This window comes from Podarcis melisellensis, assembly GCF_964234715.1.
Source record: "Podarcis melisellensis genome assembly, chromosome: 11".
NCBI lineage: Eukaryota > Metazoa > Chordata > Lepidosauria > Squamata > Lacertidae > Podarcis > Podarcis melisellensis.
Genome location: NC_138543.1, coordinates 46,864,958 through 46,887,927, shown reverse-complemented (window position 1 = coordinate 46,887,927; position 22,970 = coordinate 46,864,958). Strand labels below are relative to the sequence as shown.

Here is a 22,970-nt window from a genome sequence, read left to right as displayed (position 1 = left end):
TTTTTCACGGGTGGCGCTGTGGGTTAAACCACAGAGCCTAGGACTTGCCGATCAGAAGGTCAGCGGTTTGAATCCCCGCAACGGGGGTGAGATCCCGCTGCTCAGTCCCTGCTCCTGCCAACCTAGCAGTTCGAAAGCACGTCAAAGTGCAAGTAGATAAATAGGTACCGCTCCGGCGGGAAGGTAAACGTCGTTTCCACGCACTGCTCTGGTTCGCCAGAAGCGGCTTAGTCATGCTGGCCACATGGCCCGGAAGCTGTACGCCGGCTCCCTCGGCCAATAAAGCGAGATGAGCGCCGCAACCCCAGAGTCGGTCACCACTGGACTTAGTGGTCAAGGGTCCCTTTACCTTTACTTTATGCAGCACATAGTTAGGCTATGGAACTCACTTCCACAGGGGGCAGTGATAACTACCATTTTGGACGGCTTTGAAGGAGAATTAGACAAATTCATGTTCAGCAACATGTCTCTGAATACCAGTTGCTGGCAACTGAAAGTGGGCAGAGTGTTGTTGCGCCCATGTCCAGCTTGAAGGCCACATGGGCATCTGACTGGCCACTGTGAGAACTCTTATACCCTTCAATTCTTTGGGACTGTAGCTCTTAGGGGTCTCCTAAGAACTAAGCACCCATGTGTTGGGATACTGCCAGGGAGACAAAGGCCATCACTGCCTCCACGCTGACTCCGGACGTCCATTGATCTCCCGTAGACTTGCAGTATCAGCAATTAGCGACACGAAGCCTCAGAAATAGATTGCCACATTCTTAGGCTGGTGCACACTCTATCAGCAGAATTCACACAGCGAAAGTTGCACTCAGGAGAGTATCGTTTAGAATGTTTATTCAGCGTTGGTCAGAACAAAGAAATCATGACTGCCTGCTAGCGTGTTCAGGCACCGAGAGAGAAAACGAAAGCAATAGCAAACATAAACATCCTGTGAACAGGAAATACGCAGACTCTGTGACTCACAAGCCTGCTCCCTTTTAAGGTGGAACGGAAATATCCTAACATCATGAACTATAGTTCTCAGGATTCTTGGGGTGGGAACCATGACATACATGACAATGGTATAAAGGTGTTTGGATGAGACCAAATAATGCATATTCATATTCTGTTATTCCTCTAAAGAACAGCTGAGGTGCTGCACTGACAAGGCTGCAGGATAGGCTGGGCTCAGAGATAATAGCTGAGCTGATCCACGGTCATGCATGGGGCCTTTGTGGCTGGTGCAAGACCGGAACTGCAGTCTCGAGTACCTTGCCCTGCTGTTTAGTATCACACTGGTTTGGCTCTGGGTTGTTTTTTCAAACAGCACATTTCTAGTGCACTGCAAAAAGGGACTCACTGCTGTCTTCTAGCCTCTCGCTATAAAAATGGAACTTTTTACATTACGTATGTCTGCTATATTCATTGCTGGGAGCAAATAAGCTCACCCCGCTTGCACGACCTCACCTCTTGCTGATTTCTGAGCAAAATAACGTCTGCACGCGGCAGCTTGCTTCTTACTGCCCAAAAAAAGGGCCGCAATTTCGCAAAACTACAAAATATCGCGTGTTTTTATTGGCCTCTTAGTGTCTTTAAAGAACAAATCGACCTGAGCCGCCGCAAGGAGATAGTTATTTGGAAAAAGTGGAGAAACAAAACATTACGAAACAATCGTTCTCACTCGCTTTTTAGCGTCAACGGTGTTCCCAAGAGTTCTCCCCCCTCTACCTATCCCGGGGGCGTTTATAGCTTTAGCGCGCACACCTATGGGAAGCCTCCCCTACATAGCTGTGGAACGTTCAGGTTTCCGGCGTTCAATTAACACCAAAGGAGCCTCCGCTGCTCCGGAACTTTCGCGTCTTGGGCGTTCTGACGCCGCCATAGCGCTGGAACGTTCGGGTTTCCGGCGTTCTATCAACATCAAAGCGGTATCCGCCGCTTCGGAACTTCCGCGTGCCGAGAGTTCTGCCCGCCACCAAAAGCTGCTCCGCTCAGCGCTGCGCCAGCTTCCCTTCCATCCAAGCAGCATCCCCGGCGCTGACTCCAGCTGATCCCCATCTGCCGCTTAGATCCATCGTCAGCTCCGCCTCCCAACCCGGCAGCGGGAAGTGGCTTTGGCCTCCCGTATGGCTCCTCCGCTCCTTCCGGTCCCTCCTCTCCTCTCGCCGGCTGCGTCTCTCGGTGCCCTCAGCACGAGGGTGCCGGCCCAGGAGGGCTCCCCAGAACGCTCTGCTTCGCCTTCTGCTGAGTGGCGCTGAGTCCCGCAGGCGCCTCCCAGGATGAAGTGCCACTACGAGGTGCTGGGGGTGAAGCGCGACGCCTCCGACGAAGACCTGAAGCGAGCCTACCGGAGGCTGGCGTTACGTTGGCATCCAGGTATTTATTATTTACTTGTGTCACACACACACACCGCTTGGTTCTGGGGTGTTGTTTTTAAAAATATATATATATCAAACCCTCAGAGCCGTTTGCAAAAAGATAAAACCATAAAATAGGAGCGGGCGCGCGCGTGTTACAATACATTGAAGCACAGAGAAGTTAATATACTAAACCGGATATCACTAGGCAGGGAGTTCCAAAGGGCAGGTGCTGCCACACAATCGAACGATCGAATTATTACAAAGGCGGTAATTGGGTTGTGTGGCAGCTGTACTGGCGTCAGTTACAGCCAGGCCTGTCTCTTGAGCTTGGGGGTGGGGGTCAAGGTTGTTTCTGCCTCATCCTCGTGGGACCTACCTGGCCTCTGGGATGTGTCCCCCACCCCAATCTGAAAAGAAATGAAGCTTTGAGAGAGAAAAACAACATGCAGCGTTTCTTTCCAATTGCCTGAGACTCAACTTCCTTTAGTCAGGTCTTGATCCTATGCACCTGGGAGTAAGCCCCATCGGAAAAACAAAGAGTTTCCATCTGAGATGTAATACAGGTGACTGCTCTGTAAGTTTAATAGCTGCACCTAGCAGTTCTGTAAAAATGAAAATCAAAGTGTCTTCCACTTTTCAGTGCAAAATCATTGCATACTCTGCTTAACAACATCAACCGTGAGGGCTACAGACTTGGTGCCTCTATATCGTGACTAATATTAAATTAAAATTGGTAGCCTAGAATGAAGCTGTATTCTTAATCCAACACTTGATGAGTTATTAATTTTGATAGCTTAATATCCTGCTTTTTGACCCTCTTACTGTCTGCAGAGGGGCTTAGAATGGAAAATGGTAGTTTGATGTAAAATATAAAACAAGCAATTAATAAGCCATCGTTCGATATATTTCCCGAAGTGTAGCTTTGTTAGTTTGTTGTGGCGAAAAAGAGCAAAGACTCCTGTTAAAGAATAACAAATTTATTATGGCAAAATCCTGCACCATAACCAATTTATTAGCCTTTAAATGTGCTAAAGAATTCTCAGCTGTTTTTGTCCAGTATATTAGATATATTGAATAGCCAACTAATATATTAGTTATACTGTACTCAGAATAGACCATTGATTTCAGTGCATGTACTCTAAGAATGACTGGCACTGGATGCCAACCATATTGCTTTGTTATGTTGTGCTCTTGCATTATCCAAACACAGGAAGGGTGTCTCTACATAGTTTTTTAATTGTTTTAGTGAGGTCATAATAACTGTGGCTGGCAGCACAAATGCTATGGAGTGCGCTTTCTATGAGCAACCTCTGACAACACGATCCTATACATGTTTACTCAGAAATAGATCCCATTGAGTTCAGGGAGGCATCAGCAACAGGAGCCCCAAACATTGCAGAAGCACAAAACCACCAACGTTGTGGGGGGGGCACCCCAAAAACAGCCCAATGAGGACTTGTATGCTCAGTAGCTTTGGAAGACTGCCTGACTGATATGGGAGCTCTTCAGTGTCTTAAGGCATGTTCCATGTGGCATCTTTAATGTCTTGAGCCTAAGCCTTCCTACTTGAAAGCACATCCCATGGTGATCAATAAGGATTAATAACTGTCCTTGATGGCTAGGAATGATTAAGGGCAGGCATCCCCAAACTTGGCCCTCCAACTATTTTTTGGGACTACAATTCCCATCACCCCTGGCCACTGGTCCTGTTAGCTAGGGATGATGGGAGTTGTAGTCCCAAAACAGCTGGAGGGCCAAGTTTGGGGATCCCTGATTAAGGGTCTGGAATCCAAGCCTTAGGAGGAACGGTTGAAAAAGAGGAGACAGAGAGCAGGTATGATAGCCATCTTCAAATATCTAAAGGGCTGTCACATAGAAGATGGGGAAAGCTTGTTTTCTCCTCCTCTGGAGGGTAGGATTCAATCCAGTGGATTCAAGTTACAAGAAGGGAGATTCTGACTAAACACCAGGAAGAACTTTCTGACACTAAGAGCTGTTCAACTCCCTCGCAAGTTGGTGGACTCTCCTTCCATGGAGGTTTTTAAGCAGAGGTTGGGTGGCCATCTGTCATGGATGCTTTATAGCTGAGATTTCTGCATCACGGGGGCTTGGAGTAAATGACCTTTGGGGTTGAAACTCTACAGTTTCTGAATCTAGGAATGCATTTCCAGTTCTGCCTGGTTCACCAGCTATGGCCCCTTTTGGCCAGATACCTGGCCACCTTACTTGGAGATGATTCTGAAACTTCTAAAAGGATCCAGAAGAATTACCGACAAAAGAAGAATGGTGGATGAAATTGATGGACTGTGCAGAACTGGATAAATTAACAGGAAGGATTTGAAACCTGCGGGACCAGAGATTCTTAGAAGACTGGAGTAAATATACGAACTATTTGAAAAGTAATTGTAGTGAACAGATTACGCTAGTAGGACTGCAAGAAGTTTTGTAAGGAGGACTATCTGAAATATTGCAAGAAAGACTATGAGGAGAATTATTAGTTAATGATAATTAATAATAATAATAATTTATTATTTATACCCCGCCCATCTGACTGAGTTTCCCCAGCCACTCTGGGCGGCTCCCAATCAAGTGTTAAAAACAGTACAGCGTTACATATTAAAAACTTCCCTGAACAGGGCTGCCTTAAGATGTCTTCTGAATGTCAGGTAATTGTTTATCTCTTTGACATCTGATGGGAGGGCGTTCCACAGGGCGGGTGCCACTACCGAGAAGGCCCTCTGCCTGGTTCCCTGTAGCCTCACTTCTCGCAATGAGGGAACCGCCAGAAGGCCCTCGGTAATAGAGTAATAGAGAAATTAAGAAATGCAGAATAAGTGATAAAGAATGGAAGATCATCAGAGGTGTTGACGGAAGTCTAAAACATTGTATAAGATAAGAAGTTATGTTATATGATTGTTGGAAATGATGTGCTAAAAAACCCAATAAAAATGTAAAAAAAGAAAGAAAAGAAACTTCTAAAAGGATCCAAAACGCAGCAGCTGGATTACTGGCTGGTGTGACATGCAAAACCTGCATGGCTCTTTCAAAACAGCTGCACTGGTTTTCCATTTGTTTCTGGGCCCAGCTCAAGGGGCTCACATACGTCCCTAAAACCTGAAAGACCCCCCCTTTCCCTTAAGACTTCCCCTAAGCTGTGGAATCCCCTCCCCACAGAGGTGCCTTTGACACCAGGATTATATCACTTTCTCTGTATGCTGAAGACTCGTCTCTCTACCCATATCTTAAACACCTGAGTTACATGAATTGTAGCCAACGCTCAATCTCCTCAAAGTAGATCCATTGAAATGGAACGGTGGCACCAGTCAGAAGAGCATGAGGCTCCTAATTTGAGGGTCGTGGGTTCAAGCTCCACATCGGACAAAAGATTCCTGCATTGCAGGGGGTCAGACTGGATGACCCTCGTGGTCCCTTCAGGCTCTACAGTTCTGTGATTCTGTAAATTGTGCCTATTAATTTCAGTGGGCTTACTCTGAGGGAAACTAATATTGGAGGAAACCCTGTATTTTTTGGACCCACCCTGTTCATCTTGCTGTAAATTATTTTGGCTGGTTTAATATAATTAATAATAATAAATTTTATTTATACCCACCCTCCCCGGCCAGAGCCATGCTCAGGTCAGCTAACACCAGTAAAATTACAGTAAAAACATAATGGGGGGGGGGACAAATTTAAAATACAGAATAAAATGCAATTTAAAATGCAGCCTCTTTTTAAAAGTAGCCTATAGATCAAAACCGTAAAGGGAGGGAAACATAAGGGTCAGACTGAGTCCAAACCAAAGGCCTGGTGGAACAGCTCTGTCTTGCAGGCTCTGTGGAAAGATGTCAAGTCCCGCAGGGCCCTAGTCTCTTGTGACAGAGCGTTCCGGCAGGTCGGAGCCAGTACTGAAAAGGCCCTGGCCATAGCTGAGACCAACCTAACCACCTTGCGACTTGGGACCTCCAAAGTGTTGTTATTTGTGGACCTTAAGGTCCTCCGCCGGCATACCAGGAGAGGCGGTCCCTTAGGTACGTGGGTCCTAGGCTGCATAGGGCTTTAAAGGTCAAAACCAGCACCTTACTCCACAAGGAGCCATTGCAGTTGGTAAAGCACTGGGTGAATGTGATCCTGTGGCAAGGACCCCGTAAGGAGCCTCGCCACGGCATTCTGCACCCACAGAATTTACTTCCTGCCATGTCACTGGTGCTTTCCTGTAGGAATGAAAATCACGGGAGACGAGTAGTAGGTGTCATGTGAGAGGCGTCTGCCGGGGAAGTCCCGGGAACTCTCTTTTATTGAATATCACAAACATTGCCACAGGTGTACTTGTGGTTGATTGGTTGATACAAACACAAAGAAACTCATTGCCTATTGGTTAATGCAAATGCAAGGCGGGAATTACACGTGAGGGGTGGGAATTACATGTGAACATTAATCACCGGTAGATTAAAGGCTGGGAAAGATTGATCATAACATATAACAATCGAGTTCCGTAGATGTGGTCAGCTATGCATTGAGAACAGGTCATCATGAACCTAAGATGAACTGAGCAAGGAGGGAATGTCTTGGTGTTTGGAACAGGTTCATACAGTGTGTGCAGAAACAGAGGAAAGATTATAAGCGAGACTTCCCAGAATGCAAGAGGAAAGAAGCAAGACTTCCCATAGCAAGACTTCCCATAAGGCCACAGTTATGTGCAGAAGGAAAGCATATGTGCAGAAGGAAAACTTCCCTTTACTTTCCTGTTCTTCCCTGATTTCAACCTGACCATGTTGCTTAAATCCCTCTGCTGTTTCTCTGCAGACAAGAACCTCGAAAACGCTGAAGAAGCGGCTGAGCAGTTCAAACTGATCCAAGCTGCGTACGACGTCCTGAGCGATCCCCAAGAAAGAGCTTGGTAAGCCTTTGCCATCTCCTCTCCTGGATGGTTGCAGTCCGAATCCCCACTCAGCCGCCTATGATAGAGTCTAAGCCAATGCCCTGGGATTGAAAGGAGAATGGTGATTTTCTTTCATTCTGCACTGAAAAGCTTCAGGCTTTGCTTTCTGTTCTTCTTAGGTACGACAATCACAGGGAAGCTTTGCTGAAAGGGGGCGTTGATGGAGAATACCAAGATGACAGCCTGGACATCTTCCAGTATTTCACCGTTACCTGTTACTCTGGCTATGGAGATGATGAGAAGGTAACTCAACACAAAGAGAATCGCAGAAGTTAGGCAGTGTCCAGTGAGACCTGTAACAGACCTTGTTGCACTGTGGTAGATTCCTGTCCACAATACCAGCCAGCCTTGCTGTTTTCAAGATATTACACTCTGTTTCCCGTCTCAAGATCCCTTTTATTTGTTTTATCTTTTTTTTGCATATTTATTTTTTAACATTCTTATAATGCATCGGTAAACATTGCCATATTACATTACAAGGCTTATTATAATATACTTTCCAACATTTATACAAAGATTATATACAAAATTTATATACCTGAAAAGAAAGAAAAAATTAAAGGAAAAAGAAAGAACCAAAACCTTTCCAAAATCATATACATACCAACACATTGGGCTTCCTGTCTTTCCCGCCGTATATCCCCCCCCTTTTTTTTTACAAATAAATGTATATTTCTTTTACCTTTTATCTAATACATTCCTATAACAATATGTGCTTTTGATCTTATGTTTTATCAGCCAACAGGTGTCTGTGGCTGCTGAGCTCACAGAGCTCTTTCTTCCCCCTTCTCTTCTTAGATTCCACCCACAAAATATTTTTTTGGGTGCTTCTGCAAACCATGGCATTCCTCCAAGTCCAGAGACACCTCCCTCCCTTATGCATAGGTTATAGTTACCCAGAGAACTAAATCACTGATTTGCAGCCTCATTGATCCAGAAAATCGTGGGAGCAAAGCGATTCAATTGGGGGTGGGGTGGGGTATACCAGCGTCCAGCTCTTTCGAGAAGGAACAGAATCATGTGTCGTGTGCAGAAATCGGGGTGGGGGTGGGGAGTGGAGGGAGTAGCGACAATGTCCGATGATGTTGGTACTCACTGCTGTGAGCAAAATTTAGAACGACATGCCCATATGTTGGTTAAAAAGTCACATTTCCATAATGCAACACGTCCTGCAGTGTGACAGGAACATTAGAAAACAAACTAATCTGGGAAACTAACAGGATATTCCTCACATCTGAATGCACCTTAACGGGGGATGGTTACAAACCAGCCCAACAGTTGAGTTGTGTATCAGAAGCTGGGAAACCTGAACAGTTCTTCCCACACACCATCACCTCCGTTTAGTCACCTGTGCAGGTAACTGAGCCCTGCCTTCTCTCTCTGCGATCTCTTTCAGGGCTTCTTCGCGGTGTATCGGCACGTCTTCGAAATGATTGCGAAGGAAGAAATGGAATCCATGCCGGAGGAAGATGCTGAAGAATTTCCAAGTTTTGGAGACTCCCAGAGTGACTTTGACACGGTAAGAAGCCAAGGCTGCAGTCCTGTACACACCTTGTTGTTGTTGTTTAGTCGTTTAGTCGTGTCCGACTCTTCGTGACCCCCTGGACCAGAGCACGCCAGGCATTCCTGTCTTCCACTGCCTCCCGCAGTTTGGTCAAACTCATGCTGGTAGCTTCAAGAACACTGTCCCACCATCTCATCCTCTGTCGTCCCCTTCTCCTTGTGCCCTCCATCTTTCCCAACATCAGGGTCTTTACCGGGGAGTCTTCTCTTCTCATGAGGTGGCCAAAGTATTGGAGTCTCAGCTTCAGGATCTGTACACACCTACCTGGGTGTAAGTCCCACTGAACTCAGTGGAGCTTACTTCCAAGTAGACATATATAGGATTGCACTGTAGATTCATCTGCTCATAGAAGTGTAGGGTTGGGAAAGAGACCGCAAGTGTCATCTCAAACAAAACCCTGCAGCGGAGGACTAATTGATTTGTAACACAGTTTTTTGCGTGGTGCTCCTGTAGTTTTGTTTGCTGCTAAATCGCCCCCCTATGCTGGTTGTCAGGGGACTGCCATCGGAACAGGGAAGGGAGGCAGAGGGGCAGTTGGGATACAGGGATCTCTGAAAATCCTGAGAAGCAGTTCCTCTTCCTGCGATGGGGAAAGCCACACCTCCGGTGGGGAAGAGGGGAAGGGACCAGAGGATGCTGCTGGGAGCCTCAGCACCGCCCCTCGTCAGTCTGAGGGTGGGGAAAGCCACACCTCCCGGGTAAAGGAGGGGAAAGGGCTAGAAGATGCTGCTGGGAGCCTCAGCACCGTTATTGGCCAAGCTGGCCAGGAGGGAAGCACGCCTCTTCCGTCGCCCACCTTGCGCAGAGGTGTAAAACACAAAGAAGGAAGGAAAAGGCTGGGGGTGACTAAGCTCTTATGTTGAGGGAGGACCCATAAACGACCACTCCCGGATTCTGCTAGCGACTGAGGCAGACATGAACTTGTGGTTTTGTAAATAGTTTTGCACCAAAACAAAACCTGTAAAAGACAGGTCGGAGTCCTGACTGGTTACTCACGAGCAACCACCACTCCCATCTGACACTGGTATTACGTATAATAATGATATAATAATTTATTATTTGTACCCCGCCCATCTGGCTGGGTTTCCCCAGCCACTCTGGGCGGCTTCCATAGAAACCAAAAATACAGTAAAATATCACAGATTAAAAATTTCCCTGAACAGGGCTGCCTTAAGATGTCTTCTGAATGTCAGGTAGTTGTTTATCGCTTTGACATCTGCTGGAAGGGCGTTCCACAGGGCGGGCGCCACTACCGAGAAGGCCCTCTGCCTGGTTCCCTGTAGCTTTGCTTCTCGCAATGAGGGAACCGCCAGAAGGCCCTCAGAGCTGGACCTCAGCGTCCGGGCAGAACGATGGGGGTGGAGACGCTCCTTCAGGTATACTGGGCCGAGGCCGTTTAGGGCTTTAAAGGTCAACATCAGCACTTTGAATTGTGCTCGGAAACTTACTGGGAGCCAATGTAGGTCTTTCAAGACTGGTGTTATGTGGTCTCGGTGGCCGCCCCCTGTCACCAGTCTAGCTGCCGCATTCTGGATTAGTTGTAGTGGACGTTCCTCTTCTCCACCAGTGCAATTGCTTCTTTCCAGAAATCTAGACTGGTGATCTAGGCTCCTATAGTGAGCCATTCTGTATGAACACATTAAGATCTACCACGACACCTCCATGGAGTAGAGGGCCCCCTCTTCTGATCCTGATACCCGAGAGAGTCTGTAGGGAAGGAGGTCGCCTTCCATGTCTTTTGGGGGCCTTTGTCATTTAGGTCTTCCAGCTCTAATGTGAGCATCTTGAATCAGGTCTGGAAACAAACTGACAGCCAGGCCAGCTGTTTGGAAACAGAGCCTAGATGCAATCTGAAGGGTACCCTGTCTCTAATCTGGCCGCTGCATTTTGGGCCAGTTTTGAAGTTTCTGAGTTGATCTTCAAGGGCAGCCCCATGTAGAGCACATTGCAGCAATCCAGCCTGTCAGTTGCTAGGTCATGGCCTACAGTGGCCAAGTCCTTCCTGTCCAAAAGGGGTTGTAAATCGTTCCCTTAAAGACTAATTTTGAAAAGTAGATAATTGTTGATCTTTCCTTCTGTGCTGTCTCTCCTCTCTCCTCCCAAGTAGGTCGTCCACCCCTTCTATGGATACTGGCAGAGTTTCTGCACCCGGAAGAATTTTGCCTGGAAGGAAGAGTACGACACCAGGCAGGCCTCCAACCGCTGGGAGAAGCGAGCGATGGAGAAGGAGAACAAGAAGACGCGCGACAAAGCCAGGCGGGAACGCAACGAGCTGGTCCGCGAGCTGGTGGCCTTCATCCGGAAGAGGGACAAGCGGGTTCAGGCGCACCGGAAGCTTCTGGAAGAGCAGAACGCCGAGAAAGCGAGGAAGGCGGAGGAGCTGCGCCGGAAGCAGAAACTGAAGCAAGCAAAGTATGGGAAGCTTTTTCTTAGCCGAGAGCCCGTTGCTGATTTATCTTACTGTATTTTTTGCTCTATAAGGCTCACTTTTTCCCTCCTAAAAAGTAAGGGGAAATGTGTGTGCGTCTTATGGAGCGAATGCGGCTGCGCAGCTATCCCAGAAGCCAGAACAGCAAGAGGGATTGCTGCTTTCACTGCACAGCGATCCCTCTTGCTGTTCTGGCTTCTGAGATATATTTTTTCTTGTTTTCCTCCTCCAAAAACTAGGTGCGTCTTGTGGTCTGGTGCGTCTTATAGAGCAAAAAATACGGTATTTATTTTCATGGTATATATCCTATCCTTTGCAGATTGCAACAGCCAGATAGGGAAGGATCCATAAAAGAACACCACCCTTTGCAACGCATAACAAAAAATTAATCCATCCCTGCCTGTAGAAAATTGTCGCGTCAAAGCAGAGGCGAGGTTGGAAGTTTCCTTCCTGAAATGCAGTTGTCTGTTTGCAGGGGGAGACATAAGGAAGGGCACAGTGTGGGCTCCCATGTTTTTTGCGGGGTGGGCTTGGGCAAGATGCACTTACCATGCCCTGTTTTTCCCCCCTAATCCTCACCACTGCCCAGAAGGGGAACTTGACGTAAGGATGGCGAAACTGGGGCTCCAGATTGTTGTGAACCTCAACTCCCATCATGCCTGGCCATTGGCCGTGCTGGCTGAAGCCAATGGGAGCTGGAGTCCAGAAACTTTGGAGCGCCACAGCTTCCCCGTGGTGGAGTGTTTAAGAGCGGTAGTCTCGTAATCTGGTGAACCGGGTTCGCTTCCCCGCTCCTCCACATGCAGCTGCTGGGTGACCTTGGGCTAGTCACACTTCTCTGAAGTCTCTCAGCCTCACTCACCTCACAGAGTGTTTGTTGTGGGGGAGGAAGGGAAAGGAGAATGTTAGCCGCTTTGAGACACCTTCGGGTAGTGATAAAGCAGGATATCAAATCCAAACTCTTCTTCCCCACATCTGCTTGGTCTGCTCACTCTTGTCACTGCTTGCGTTCTCGCTGTGAGTGGGGGGGGGACAGGCAGGAAGTGTGAAGGGGAGCAGCAGCAAGGAGAGCAGAGCCTCTGAGCATGCGCAGTGGGCCTCTCTGATGGTGTGGACCTGGGTGGCTGTCCATTGATGCTGGACACCAACCCTGAAGACAGAGACTCTTATCACTGTGCTCTCCTGTTCTCTGAATGGTTCAGGGACTCATAAAATCAGAGAACTGTAGAGTTGTAAGGGACCTTGTGGGTCGTTTAGTCCTACCCCCCTGCGATGCAGGAATCTCAACTCAAGCACCCATGACAGATGGCTATACACCCTCTGCTTAAAAACCTCCAAGGAAGGAGAGTCCACAACCTTCCAAGGGAGTCAAAGAGCTCTTAACGGTCAGAAAGTTCTTCCTGATGTTTAGTCGGAAACGCCTTTCTTATAACTTGAATCCATTGGTTCGAGTCCTACCCTCCAGGGCAGGAAAAGCAAACCTTTGCTCCTTCTTCCATGTGACAGTCTTTAAGATATTTGAAGATAGCTATCCTATCTCCTCCCAGTCTCCTCTTTTCCAGGCTAAACATGCCCAGCTCCTTTAACTGCTCCTCATAAGACTTACCATACTTTCCCATGTATAGGTTTTTTTCCTTTAAAATTATATTAAGAAAATGGGGGGTCGTCTTATACATGGGGCAACCCCCCCATTTTCTTAATTTGGAATCCTCAGAAATAGGGGGCGTCTTATACACGGGGGCGTGTTATACACGAAAAAATACGGTAGTTTCCAGAGCCTTGATCATCTTGGTTGCCCTCTTCTGCACACTTTCCAGCTTGTCAACATCCTTCTTAAATTGTTCTGTCCCTTCATCTCAGCACTGGATTTAGGGCACTGCCTATATTGATATGGCTACCTACTGGGGGTGGGGGTGGGGAAGGTAAAGGTAAAGGGACCCCTGACCATTAGGTCCAGTTGTGACCGACTCTGGGGTTGCGGTGCTCATCTTGCTTTATTGGCCGAGGGAGCCGGCATACAGCTTCTGGGTCATGGGGCCAGCATGACTAAGCCGCTTCTGGCGAACCAGAGCAGCGCAGGGAAGCGCCGTTTACCTTCCCACCGGAGTGGTACCTATTTATCTACTTGCACTTTGACGTGCTTTCGAACTGCTAGGTTGGCAGGAGCAGGGACCAAGCAACGGGAGCTCACCCCATCGTGGGGAATCAAATCGCTGACCTTCTGATAGGCAAGTCCTAGGCTCTGTGGTTTAACCCACAGCGCCACCTGCGTCCCTGGGGAAGTAACTATACCCAAAAGGAATTATTGTGAAAACAAGAAATATTTGTTGTGGAAGGAAGCACCAAATTTTGTCCTTGCTCAAGGCACCATATTTTCCCCAGTCTGCCCCTGTTTCATCTGTTTGGGAGATTTGAGAGTTCTTTGCTGGTGGGGCCATTTTGATAGCCATGCATGTCACACAAACCAAACCTTCTCCTTTCAAAGGCTGGTGGAGCAGTATAAGGAGCAGAGCTGGATTGTCATGTCCGATCTGGAGCGAGAACTGCAGCAGATGGAAGCCCAGTACGAAAAGGAGTTTGGAGATGGTTCTGATGAAGGAGAGAAGGAGGAGGAGCAGGATTCAAAAGATGGTAAGGGAGAGATTGCAGTTTGCCACGAATGGCAGAGCTGGGTAAATCTGCCAGTGTTTTCTGCTGGGTTCCAGACTAGGGAACTTGCCAAGCAGTCAGAGGTTCTCGAGTCAACTTGCAGTTTGCAGCAAATACAGGAAGACAGCAAGTTACACTGGGGTTATGTTCCAGGGATTATGCCTGGAACCAAAATTGTGTATAGTCAAAGCACTTTGGGTTCAGTGGCAGGTGGGATTGCCAAAGTATTTTTTTTCCTGCCCCCTTTTAATTTCAAATTTGCACAAATTAAATGTGCACGAATTAAATGCGCATGAGTTGCAGGCTTACTGTGCAGTGAAAATGGCAATATATTAACATTAGCAAATCAGTTCATCGGGTCTTTTAAGCAAAGAAGCAGCTGTAGTTTAAGACAGCACAGATACTGAAGTGCGTTGCTGTAACGTAACTGAAATCCAGTGGTATTTATTCCCAAGAGAGATTAGAGCAGACATAAGCAAACTTGGCCCTCCAGATGTTTTGGGACTACAACTCCCATCATCCCTAGCTAACAGGACCAGTGGTCAGGGATGATGGGAGTTGTAGTCCCAAAACATCCGGAGGGCCGAGTTTGGGGGTGCCTGGATTAGAGTGTCGGACAAGCACCTGGGAGACCAGGGTTCAAATCCCCCTTTGGCCATGAAACTACTGGGGGACACTGGGCCAGTCGCTGCCTCTCAGCATCATCTACCTGGTAGGGTTGTTCTGGTGGTTAAATGAGAACTGTGGTTGCCACCTTGAGCTCTGTGGAGAAAAAGCTTGGAATTTCAATGCTATAAGGAAATAAAGCAAAAATAACTGTGCATAGGATTACAGGCCAAATGGGATTTCTTTTTGACTAGGCATGACTATCGCTCACTTGTAAGGTTTCAGTTGGAAACGTAACCCCCATTAATGCCATTCGGTAGGACTTAGCCCTGAGTAATCAAGCGTAGAAATACTGTTCCAAGTATCTTTACTTGAGCCATTTCAGGTTCCTCTACTGTTGCTTATCTCTTTCAGATAAATTGAGTGAAGAGGTTGACGAGGCTGACTTTTATGATGATCTCTACTGCCCTGCTTGTGATAAATCCTTCAAGACCGATAAAGCGTGAGTTTCTCTCTTTTTCTAACCCCCTTGGCACCCCCTGAAAAGAAAACTGGCTTTCCTGGGGGAATATATAGACCATGAGTAGGCAAACTAAGGCCCGGGGGCCAGATGTGGTCCAATTGCCTTCTAAATCCGGCCCGCTGACAGTCCGGGAATCAGCCTGTTTTTACATGAGTAGAAAGTGTCCTTTTATTTAAAATGCATCTCTGGGTTATTTGTGGGGCATAGGAATTCGTTCATTTCCCACAAGGTCTGAGGGACTGTGGACCAGCCCCCTGCTGAAAAAGTTTGCTGACCCCTGATATTGCTTGTCACGTGCCTGACTTTCTTGGAAGAAAGTTGCCTTGATTGCACAGACAAGTGTGTCTGTGTTTAATCCACTTCTGCAGTTGTCAGGCTGCTTAGGCCCAGCTGCTCTCTTCGTAACTCCTCTTGACAACTCTTTGCAGCATGAAGAACCACGAAAAGTCCAAGAAGCACAGAGAGATGGTAGCCTTGTTGCGGCAACAACTGGAGGAGGAAGAGGAGGGATTTTCTGTTGCTGCAGCTGATGAGAATGAACTGAATGCTGACGAGGAAGAGGAGACAGAAGAACTACCCAAACAAAAGTACTTATTACAAGATGGGGAAAGATGTGGCAGAGCATCTACTTTGCATGCAAAATCTCCCAGGTTCAATCCCAAGGAGGGAAAGACGTCCTATCCGAACTCCTGGAGAGCTGCTGCCAGTCAGTGGATGCAGCACTGAACTAGATGGGCCAGTGGCCTGACTCAATATAAGGCAGCTTCCTATGTCCCTCAGCTGTTACAGTAAAAGCTCCTTTGGTAATGGGATATTGTAAAAATCAATGTCTTTAATGCCACTGCTAGGCAGGTGGGAGCGTGTTTGGGGTCACAAAAAAGCATGGAGCAAGATTGTCTCCTGCTTGAATAGTGGTCCCATGTTCATGGCCATAAAAGTGAATGGCTCTTACTTAAGCACTTGCTTTTTCCTCCTCCCTCTGGGTCCTTTTCCCTCATGTGCCGTGCGTCTGAGAGCAATGGCCATCTCAGTACTGGTTTTTGTAACCTTAAGGCCCCAGACAAAAACATTCCTCTTTAACCAGGCCTTTGGGTGACTCTCATCTGATGCCCTCTTAAACATGTTGTGGAAGGGACGATTAATGGGTTGTTTTTGTTCTTATTTTTATTACGTATTTTGGGTTTTTTTTAATTGTGGTTTTATGTTGTGAACCACCCTGATATCTACGGGTATAGGGCGGTATACAAATTCAGTTAATAATAATAACAATGACAATAATCATCTTAAATAGTGCTTCCTTTACCAGAAAAAATTAAAATGAGCAGTAAAGTAAAGGTAAAGGGACCCCTGACCGTTTGGTCCAGTCGTGACTGACTCTGGGGTTGCGGCACTCATCTCGCTTTAATGGCCAAGGGAGCCGGCGTACGGCTTCCGGATCATGTGGCCGGCATGACTAAGCCACTTCTGGCGAACCAGAGCAGCGCACGGAAACACCGCTTACCTTCCCGCTGGAATGGTACCTATTTATCTACTTGCACTTTGACGTGCTTTTGAACTCCTAGGTTGGCAGGAGCAGGGACTGAGCAACGGTTCTCTTAACTATGGTTCTCTTAACCCTTCTCTTAACTATGGTGCAGAGAAGCAAAAGAGGATCAGAAACTAAGATTTGAGTTTGAAGCCCAATTTCTATCTTCTAGCTCACCCTGTTGAGGGGATTCGAACCGCCGACCTTCTGATCGGCAAGTCCTAGGCTCTGTGGTTTATCCCACAGCGCCACCCGCGTCCCAAAATGAGCAGTACTGACATCTTAATACTTTGTTTTTACAGGCTCTCAAAGAAGCAGAGAAAGAAACAAAAACCAATGATGGTAAGATTTATTTTATTTTTTGGTGTGAATTCCTGTTGCATGTTTTGTGTTGTATAATCTCCTTCAGCAATGGCTGCATTCACCCTTGAGTTACACCACTGAAGATGCCTTGAGTGCAAATTGTCTTTTCAGTTTATGTGTTCAATTATGTGGCGTGCATGGTTAATCCCCACAACAGAGGCAGTGACTGGCCCAAGGTCTCCCAGGGAACTTCCAGATTGAGGGAGGACTTGAACCCTGGTTTCCCAGGTCCTAGTCCAACACTCTTTTAAGTACTGTACCACACTGGCAGTAGGAAACGGCTAAGGCTATGAGCACATGAGAACATAAGAAGTATCTGCTTGATCAGGCCAATGATCCATCTTGTCCAACAACACTCCTCTTATATTCTTAGGCTCTTATATTCTTACGTTGGCTTCTGTTAGTAGATCTGCAGTTGAAGGCAACCTGAATGATATCCTTGCTACAACCATTTCTCACATTATGGCTCTTAACACATGATGAAAACTGGGCCTTGAGAGCATACAAGCCTGGGAGGATGGGGCTTCCAATTCCCTGTGGGGGTCATCTTTTGAGGGCCCTTAAGCCAGTGAGGACCACATTTGAAGAGGGGGAGCGGACGGGCCAGGGCTGTAGAAAAAGCCCTTTGGCTGCCAGGTGACTTCAAGTTGCAGCACTCCCTCCAGTGTCCACCAGAGGGCAGGCAAGAACGAAGCAGAGCCCTCTTTTAAGGAGGAAAAAATGCGAACCGTAGTTCCATCATTCCTAGGTTAAAGGAATGGCTTGCCTTGGGCCCTCTCTGTTTCCAGAGTGCAGTTTCCTAAGGTCCCTGCTGCTCCTGGCTGCTCTCCCTCCTGCCCTGCTCCTTCCCTGGTGTGTTTAAATAGCCACGGGGGTGACCCACCCTCTCCTTTCCCTTCTGACTGAAGCTCCTGGTTTCTCAGATGAGAGGAGTGTTGGTTCAGGGAAGGGTGATTCACTTGGGGCAGATAAGGGAGTAACCTCGCAGCAGTGCCTTCTTCCTGCAAAGAAAGATGGGAATTGTTGCTTGCTCAGGTACAGGGAGTTCTGGAAGTGGTCCCTTGGCTTCCCAGCATTCCCTAGGAGAAGTTGACTGCAGAACCAGTTGTGATCCCTCGTGTTTCTGGCAAGCCTGCATTTGTGGGTGGCCTGAATCCTCAGTAGATTGTGCCCTGATAGACTTGCCGTCGGCCACTCAAAAGTGTTTCCCAGAGTGTGGCCGCTGTTGCATGTTGACAGCCTCTAGGACAGTGTTTCCCAACCTTGGACCTCCAGCTGTTTTTGAACTACAATTCCCATCATCCCCGACCACTGGTCTTGCTAGCTAGGGATGATGGGAGTTGTAGGCCAAAAACAGCTGGAGGCCCAATTGGGAAACACTGCTCTAGGACAGCCTTTCTCAACCTGTGGGTCTCCAGATGTTGTTGAACTACAACTCCCATCACCCCAGCTAGCAAGGCCCAGAGTTCAGGGATGATGGGAGTTGTAGTCCAACAACATCTGGGGACCCACAGGTTGAGAACCACTGCTCTGGGAGCCACAGGTGAGAGCTGAGTGCAGGGTGGAGACCACAGGTACTACCTCTGCCCTAACACCCTATACCCTGGCAGCATCTAGAACACAGCTGGGAGAACCTCAGGCCTGTGGCCTCCCCAGGAATCTCGTATCTGGTCCCCGGCTGCATGCCTTCCTGAGTCACACCCCACACCAGTCCTGCTTTTCACCCTCCTTTTTGCCTAGCTGGAATGTGTCATTGGACTCTGATTGTGCCTCCTATTTGCCTGGGCTAAAGAGGAATGAGTGTGGGTGGGAAAAGTTGCCTTTTGTACAACAGTAACATTTCGCATTTATTGCTCTGCTCACTTTTGCCTCTGGCAGGTGGCTCCAAGACAGTCGGGAGGGAATGAGGCCCTTGGTCTGAAAAGGACCCCCCACCCCTGATCTAGGGGGGGCACAGGTTTTCCTGTCACCGCTCCAGGGACGGATCTACACTGGTCACTTATAACGTTAAAAGCACATTATTAAAATGTGACACCAGAGGGCGCTGTAGAGCAGCCAGCCTTCGACAGTGGAAAACTGCATTGAGAGTTACATAACGTTAAATTTAATAACGTTTTTTACAGATCAATGTAGATCCTGCCTAGATCTTAGAATATGGATTTCTTGGGTGTGTCTGCACTGCGGCCTCTCTTGGGTGTCACAAATGCTTATCTTATTCAAACAGGCTCAGGAAGACCCTCCCAGCGACAGAAGCCCAGGGGAGCCCCCAGCCGAGTCGTCTACGCAGGCCGGTAGCACCAAGCAGAGCAGCGAGACTGACGAAGCGGGAAACGTCAGCCAAAGCCACAACCTGGAAGATGCAAGCGCTGGGGAAAGTGCAGAGCCCACCGCAGAGTCCAAAGCAGAGGTGAAAAGGTAAGTGCTTAAAGTTGTGGGGATGTTGAACGCAGCAGTCTGCAATGCGGTTTGAATCCTTTGTGGTGCAATTCAAATCATACAGGTGCGTGGGAAGCTGTGTCACTCTGGATGTTGTTGGGACTCCATTTCCCATCAGCCCCTACCAGCATTCAGGAATGGTTTGGTGGGGTGTAGCCTGAGGACATCCAGGGCATTGGTTCCCAAAGTGGACAGTGTAGCCCCTTGCAGGGGTGTCCAAAGTTTTTTCAGAGGGCCAGATTTGATAAAGTGAGGGCCGACCAGAGTTCTTGAGCTTTTAAAGGATTTTACCCCAGGAAATAAACTGCCAGAGGGGCCAAATTAGACCTGCGAAACTGACTTTGGACATGCCTATGAGGAGCGTGGAAGGTGTAAAATGACTATCAGACTTCAAAAAGCATGTGCTGCTGTTATTATTTATTCCATTTATATATTGCCCTTTATCAAAAGATTCCAGGGCGGTGTACAACATTAAGAACACATTTTGGTGGGCATAAAAAAGCATAATACAGAGCATAATAATAGACAACATAATCATAACAGTTCCCTCCCCCCACACACACATACACCAGCTTTAACAGGCTGTAGATTATTTAATGGCCAAAGGCATTAAAGAAGAATGTTTAATGATGGTGCCAGAGAGGGGGGAGAGCATTCCACAGACGTTAAGGTAATCAGTTTTGTTCAGTTAATAAAACTATTTAGTTTTATTAACTGGATTTTGAGTGAAAGTGCAATTAATCGTCACTATTTTTAATTTTATTGTGGTGTTACTACCTTCCTTAGTTAGCCATGAAATGAATAGTTCTTTTTATAGGGTGGGGGGCACTGGCGATGAGTTTGGAAGCAATGGGTTGGTGGGCCAAAAAAAAGGTTTGGGAGCCACTGGGCTAGAGAGTTGCTGGTGCTCTATCCCCTGGTATAACAGGATCATTTTAAAGAACATTCTGCAAAGGATTTTTTTTTTTAATGCTAGTTTCAAAGACCTTGAATCCTTGCATGTGCCGTTCCTGTTAATTTAACTTCCATTTGGCTGTGGCTGACCAGGGTGCTCAGAGATGGCAGTGCAGAGGAAGAAAATGCCTCTTCTTTTTTTTCTTCTAGCAATATGAAAGCAAAAGGGAAGAAAACGAAAGACACAAAGAAAAGCTCTGCTGCAAGAGGATCTTCAGAGCATCAAGCAATGGTATGTAGAAGCGCTTTAGATGTGCATCTTTTTTTACCACCTCTGTCAGCCCCAAGCTGTGTGAGAGGCAGGAAAGGCAAGATCTCCCAGGGCGGGAGGCAGGGAGAAGGGAAGCTCCCTGGTCAGAGGGTCCACCCCCTTCTGTGTGAGATAAGGGTTAAGACAGGCATAGGCAAACTCGGCCCTCCAGATGTTTTGGGACTACAACTCCCATAGCCAACAGGCCCAGTGGTCAGGGATGATGGGAATTGTACTCCCAAAACATCTGGAGCAGGGGTCAGCAAACCTTTACAGCAGGGGGCCGGTTTGCTGTCCCTCAGACCTTGTTGGGGGGGTTATATATTTGGGGGGGGGAAATGATGAATTCCTATGCCCCACAAATAATCCAGAGATGCATTTTAAATAAAAGGTCACATTCTATTCATGTAAAAACACGCTGATTCCCAGACCATCCGTGGGTTGGATCCGGCCCTTAGTTTGCCTATGCCTGGCTTAAGATCTGCCCTGATAGAGGGGGCTCTGTATTTTCTTTTTCTCTAGATTAGTTTGGTTTTTATTGTACAGTGGTGCCTCGCAAGACGAAATTAATTCGTTCCGCAAGTCTTTTCGTCTTGCGAGGCACGGTTTCCCATAGGAATGCATTAAAAATCAAGTAATGCGTTCCTATGGAAACCGCCTTCAGACCAGGTCCGGGGACAGTCTGTCCCCCGACCTCTTCTGAAGGCCGGCGGGGGGTGAAAGTCTTTGCTCCCCCCTGCCTGACCTTCCCGGGAGAGCGGAAAAACGTGCTGCGATTCTCCGCTCTCCCCGACGGCTTTTGAAGGCAGGCGGGGGGGAGCAAAGACATTTGCCCCCCGCCAGCCTTCAGAAGAGGTCCAGGACCTCTTCCGAAGGCGGGCGGGGGGGCAAAAGTCTTTGCTCCCCCTGCCTGCCTTTCCGGGACAGCGGAGAAACGCAGGACCTCTTCTGCGTCTTCAGACTGCCTTCAGACCAGGTCCGGGGACAGTCTGTCCCCCGACCTCTTCTGAAGGCAGGCGGGGGGAGCAAAGACTTTTGCCCCCCCCGCCTGCCTTCAAAAGCCGTGCGGGGGCTTTTAAATCGCCCCGGGCGATTTAAAAGCCCCCGGGAAGGCAGGCAGGGGGGACAAAGACTTTTGCCCCCCGCCCGCCTTCGGAAGAGGTCCAGGACCTCTTCTGAAGGCCGGCGGGGGGCAAACGTTTTTGCTCCCCCCCCCGTCTGCCTTCAAAAGCCGTCCGGGATAGCGGGAAGCGCTTCCCTGCTATCCTGGACCGCTTTTAAAATGCTGGCGGTGGGGAGCAAAGCCTTTCGGCCCCCGCCGGCCTTCCTGGACCTCTTCTGAAGGCCGGGGGGGGGGGGGAAGGCTTTGCTCCCCACCGCCAGCATTTAAAAGAGGTCCCCGGAGATTTCCCTATGGGCTTTCTTCTTGCGAAGCAAGCCCATAGGGGAATTCGTTTTGCGAAGCGCCTCCAAAACGGAAAACCCTTTCGTCTAGTGGGTTTTTCGTCTTGCGGGGCACCACTGTATGTTGAAATGGTTCACTAAAAAATTGTATATATTATAAGAAGGGGAAACAAAACAGCACTAGAAAAACTTTGGGGCGGACCCATCCTGAAAATTTGAAGTACATGGCTTCACACACACCCAAATCCTTGCAACTGTAGTTTAAGAATACAAGGCATTGTAGGCCTGCCATGGGAGAACTAGCTTTCCCATGATTCTTTGGAGGAAGTTACATGTTCTAAATATGTGCTGTGGCTCTGCCCCTGTAAGGCGAAGTGAAACATTTGTGCCGTCTGCAGGCAAGGAAGGCTCACAAATCTCCTTCTCCCCCCCTGCCAGCACGAAGCTTCCCTCCAGTGCGTTACCTGCAGCTGCGAGTTCCAGTCGCGGAATAAGCTCTTCGAACATTTAAAAGCTACGGGCCACGCCAAAGCAGTCCAAGCGCCGGCCATGAACGGAGCCGTCAGCAACAGCAGCAGAAGCAAAAAGGAAAAGAGGCGGAACAGATAACAGGACTTTGTGCGAGAGGAACGCCTGACCGGTTTACGGGGCCACTGTGGCAAAGGCCCCTCGCTTACCCCAAGGAGGCGCAAGATTTGCACCATGAATTAAACAGGGTCAGAAACACCTAGCCCCGTAACACTGTGCTAGCGCATTGTTTAAATTGTTCCATGTTGTTGGAAGTGTTCTGCCCCCACAAAAAAACCCCAGTCCTCCTTTAAAACCGATGCCTCAATTGCGCTAACATTTTGTAACACCTCTCCCTCCCCCCCCCCAAAAGCACAGCTACACCATTCATACAAAGAGGATCTTCCTTACTTGTAAGGAAAGCCATGTACAGGAAGAAGCAATAAATTATTTTACTGTACACTGCAGTCCATTTTT

The 22,970-nt window shown here is 48.0% G+C and overlaps 1 protein-coding gene across 1 annotated transcript; it reads left to right on the top strand.

Moving 5' to 3' along the window:
* Positions 1-1,489: 1,489 nt before the first annotated feature.
* On the top strand, positions 1,490-22,953 carry DNAJC21 (DnaJ heat shock protein family (Hsp40) member C21). Its single transcript, XM_081929804.1, has 12 exons — positions 1,490-2,361; positions 7,149-7,242; positions 7,404-7,527; positions 8,681-8,803; positions 10,956-11,260; positions 13,762-13,907; positions 14,946-15,033; positions 15,483-15,641; positions 16,882-16,921; positions 19,167-19,357; positions 20,483-20,564; positions 22,425-22,953. The coding sequence occupies exons 1-12, from the start codon at positions 2,265-2,267 to the stop codon at positions 22,593-22,595; spliced, it is 1,620 nt and encodes a 539-aa protein (XP_081785930.1). The 5' UTR covers positions 1,490-2,264; the 3' UTR covers positions 22,596-22,953.
* Positions 22,954-22,970: the final 17 nt, after the last annotated feature.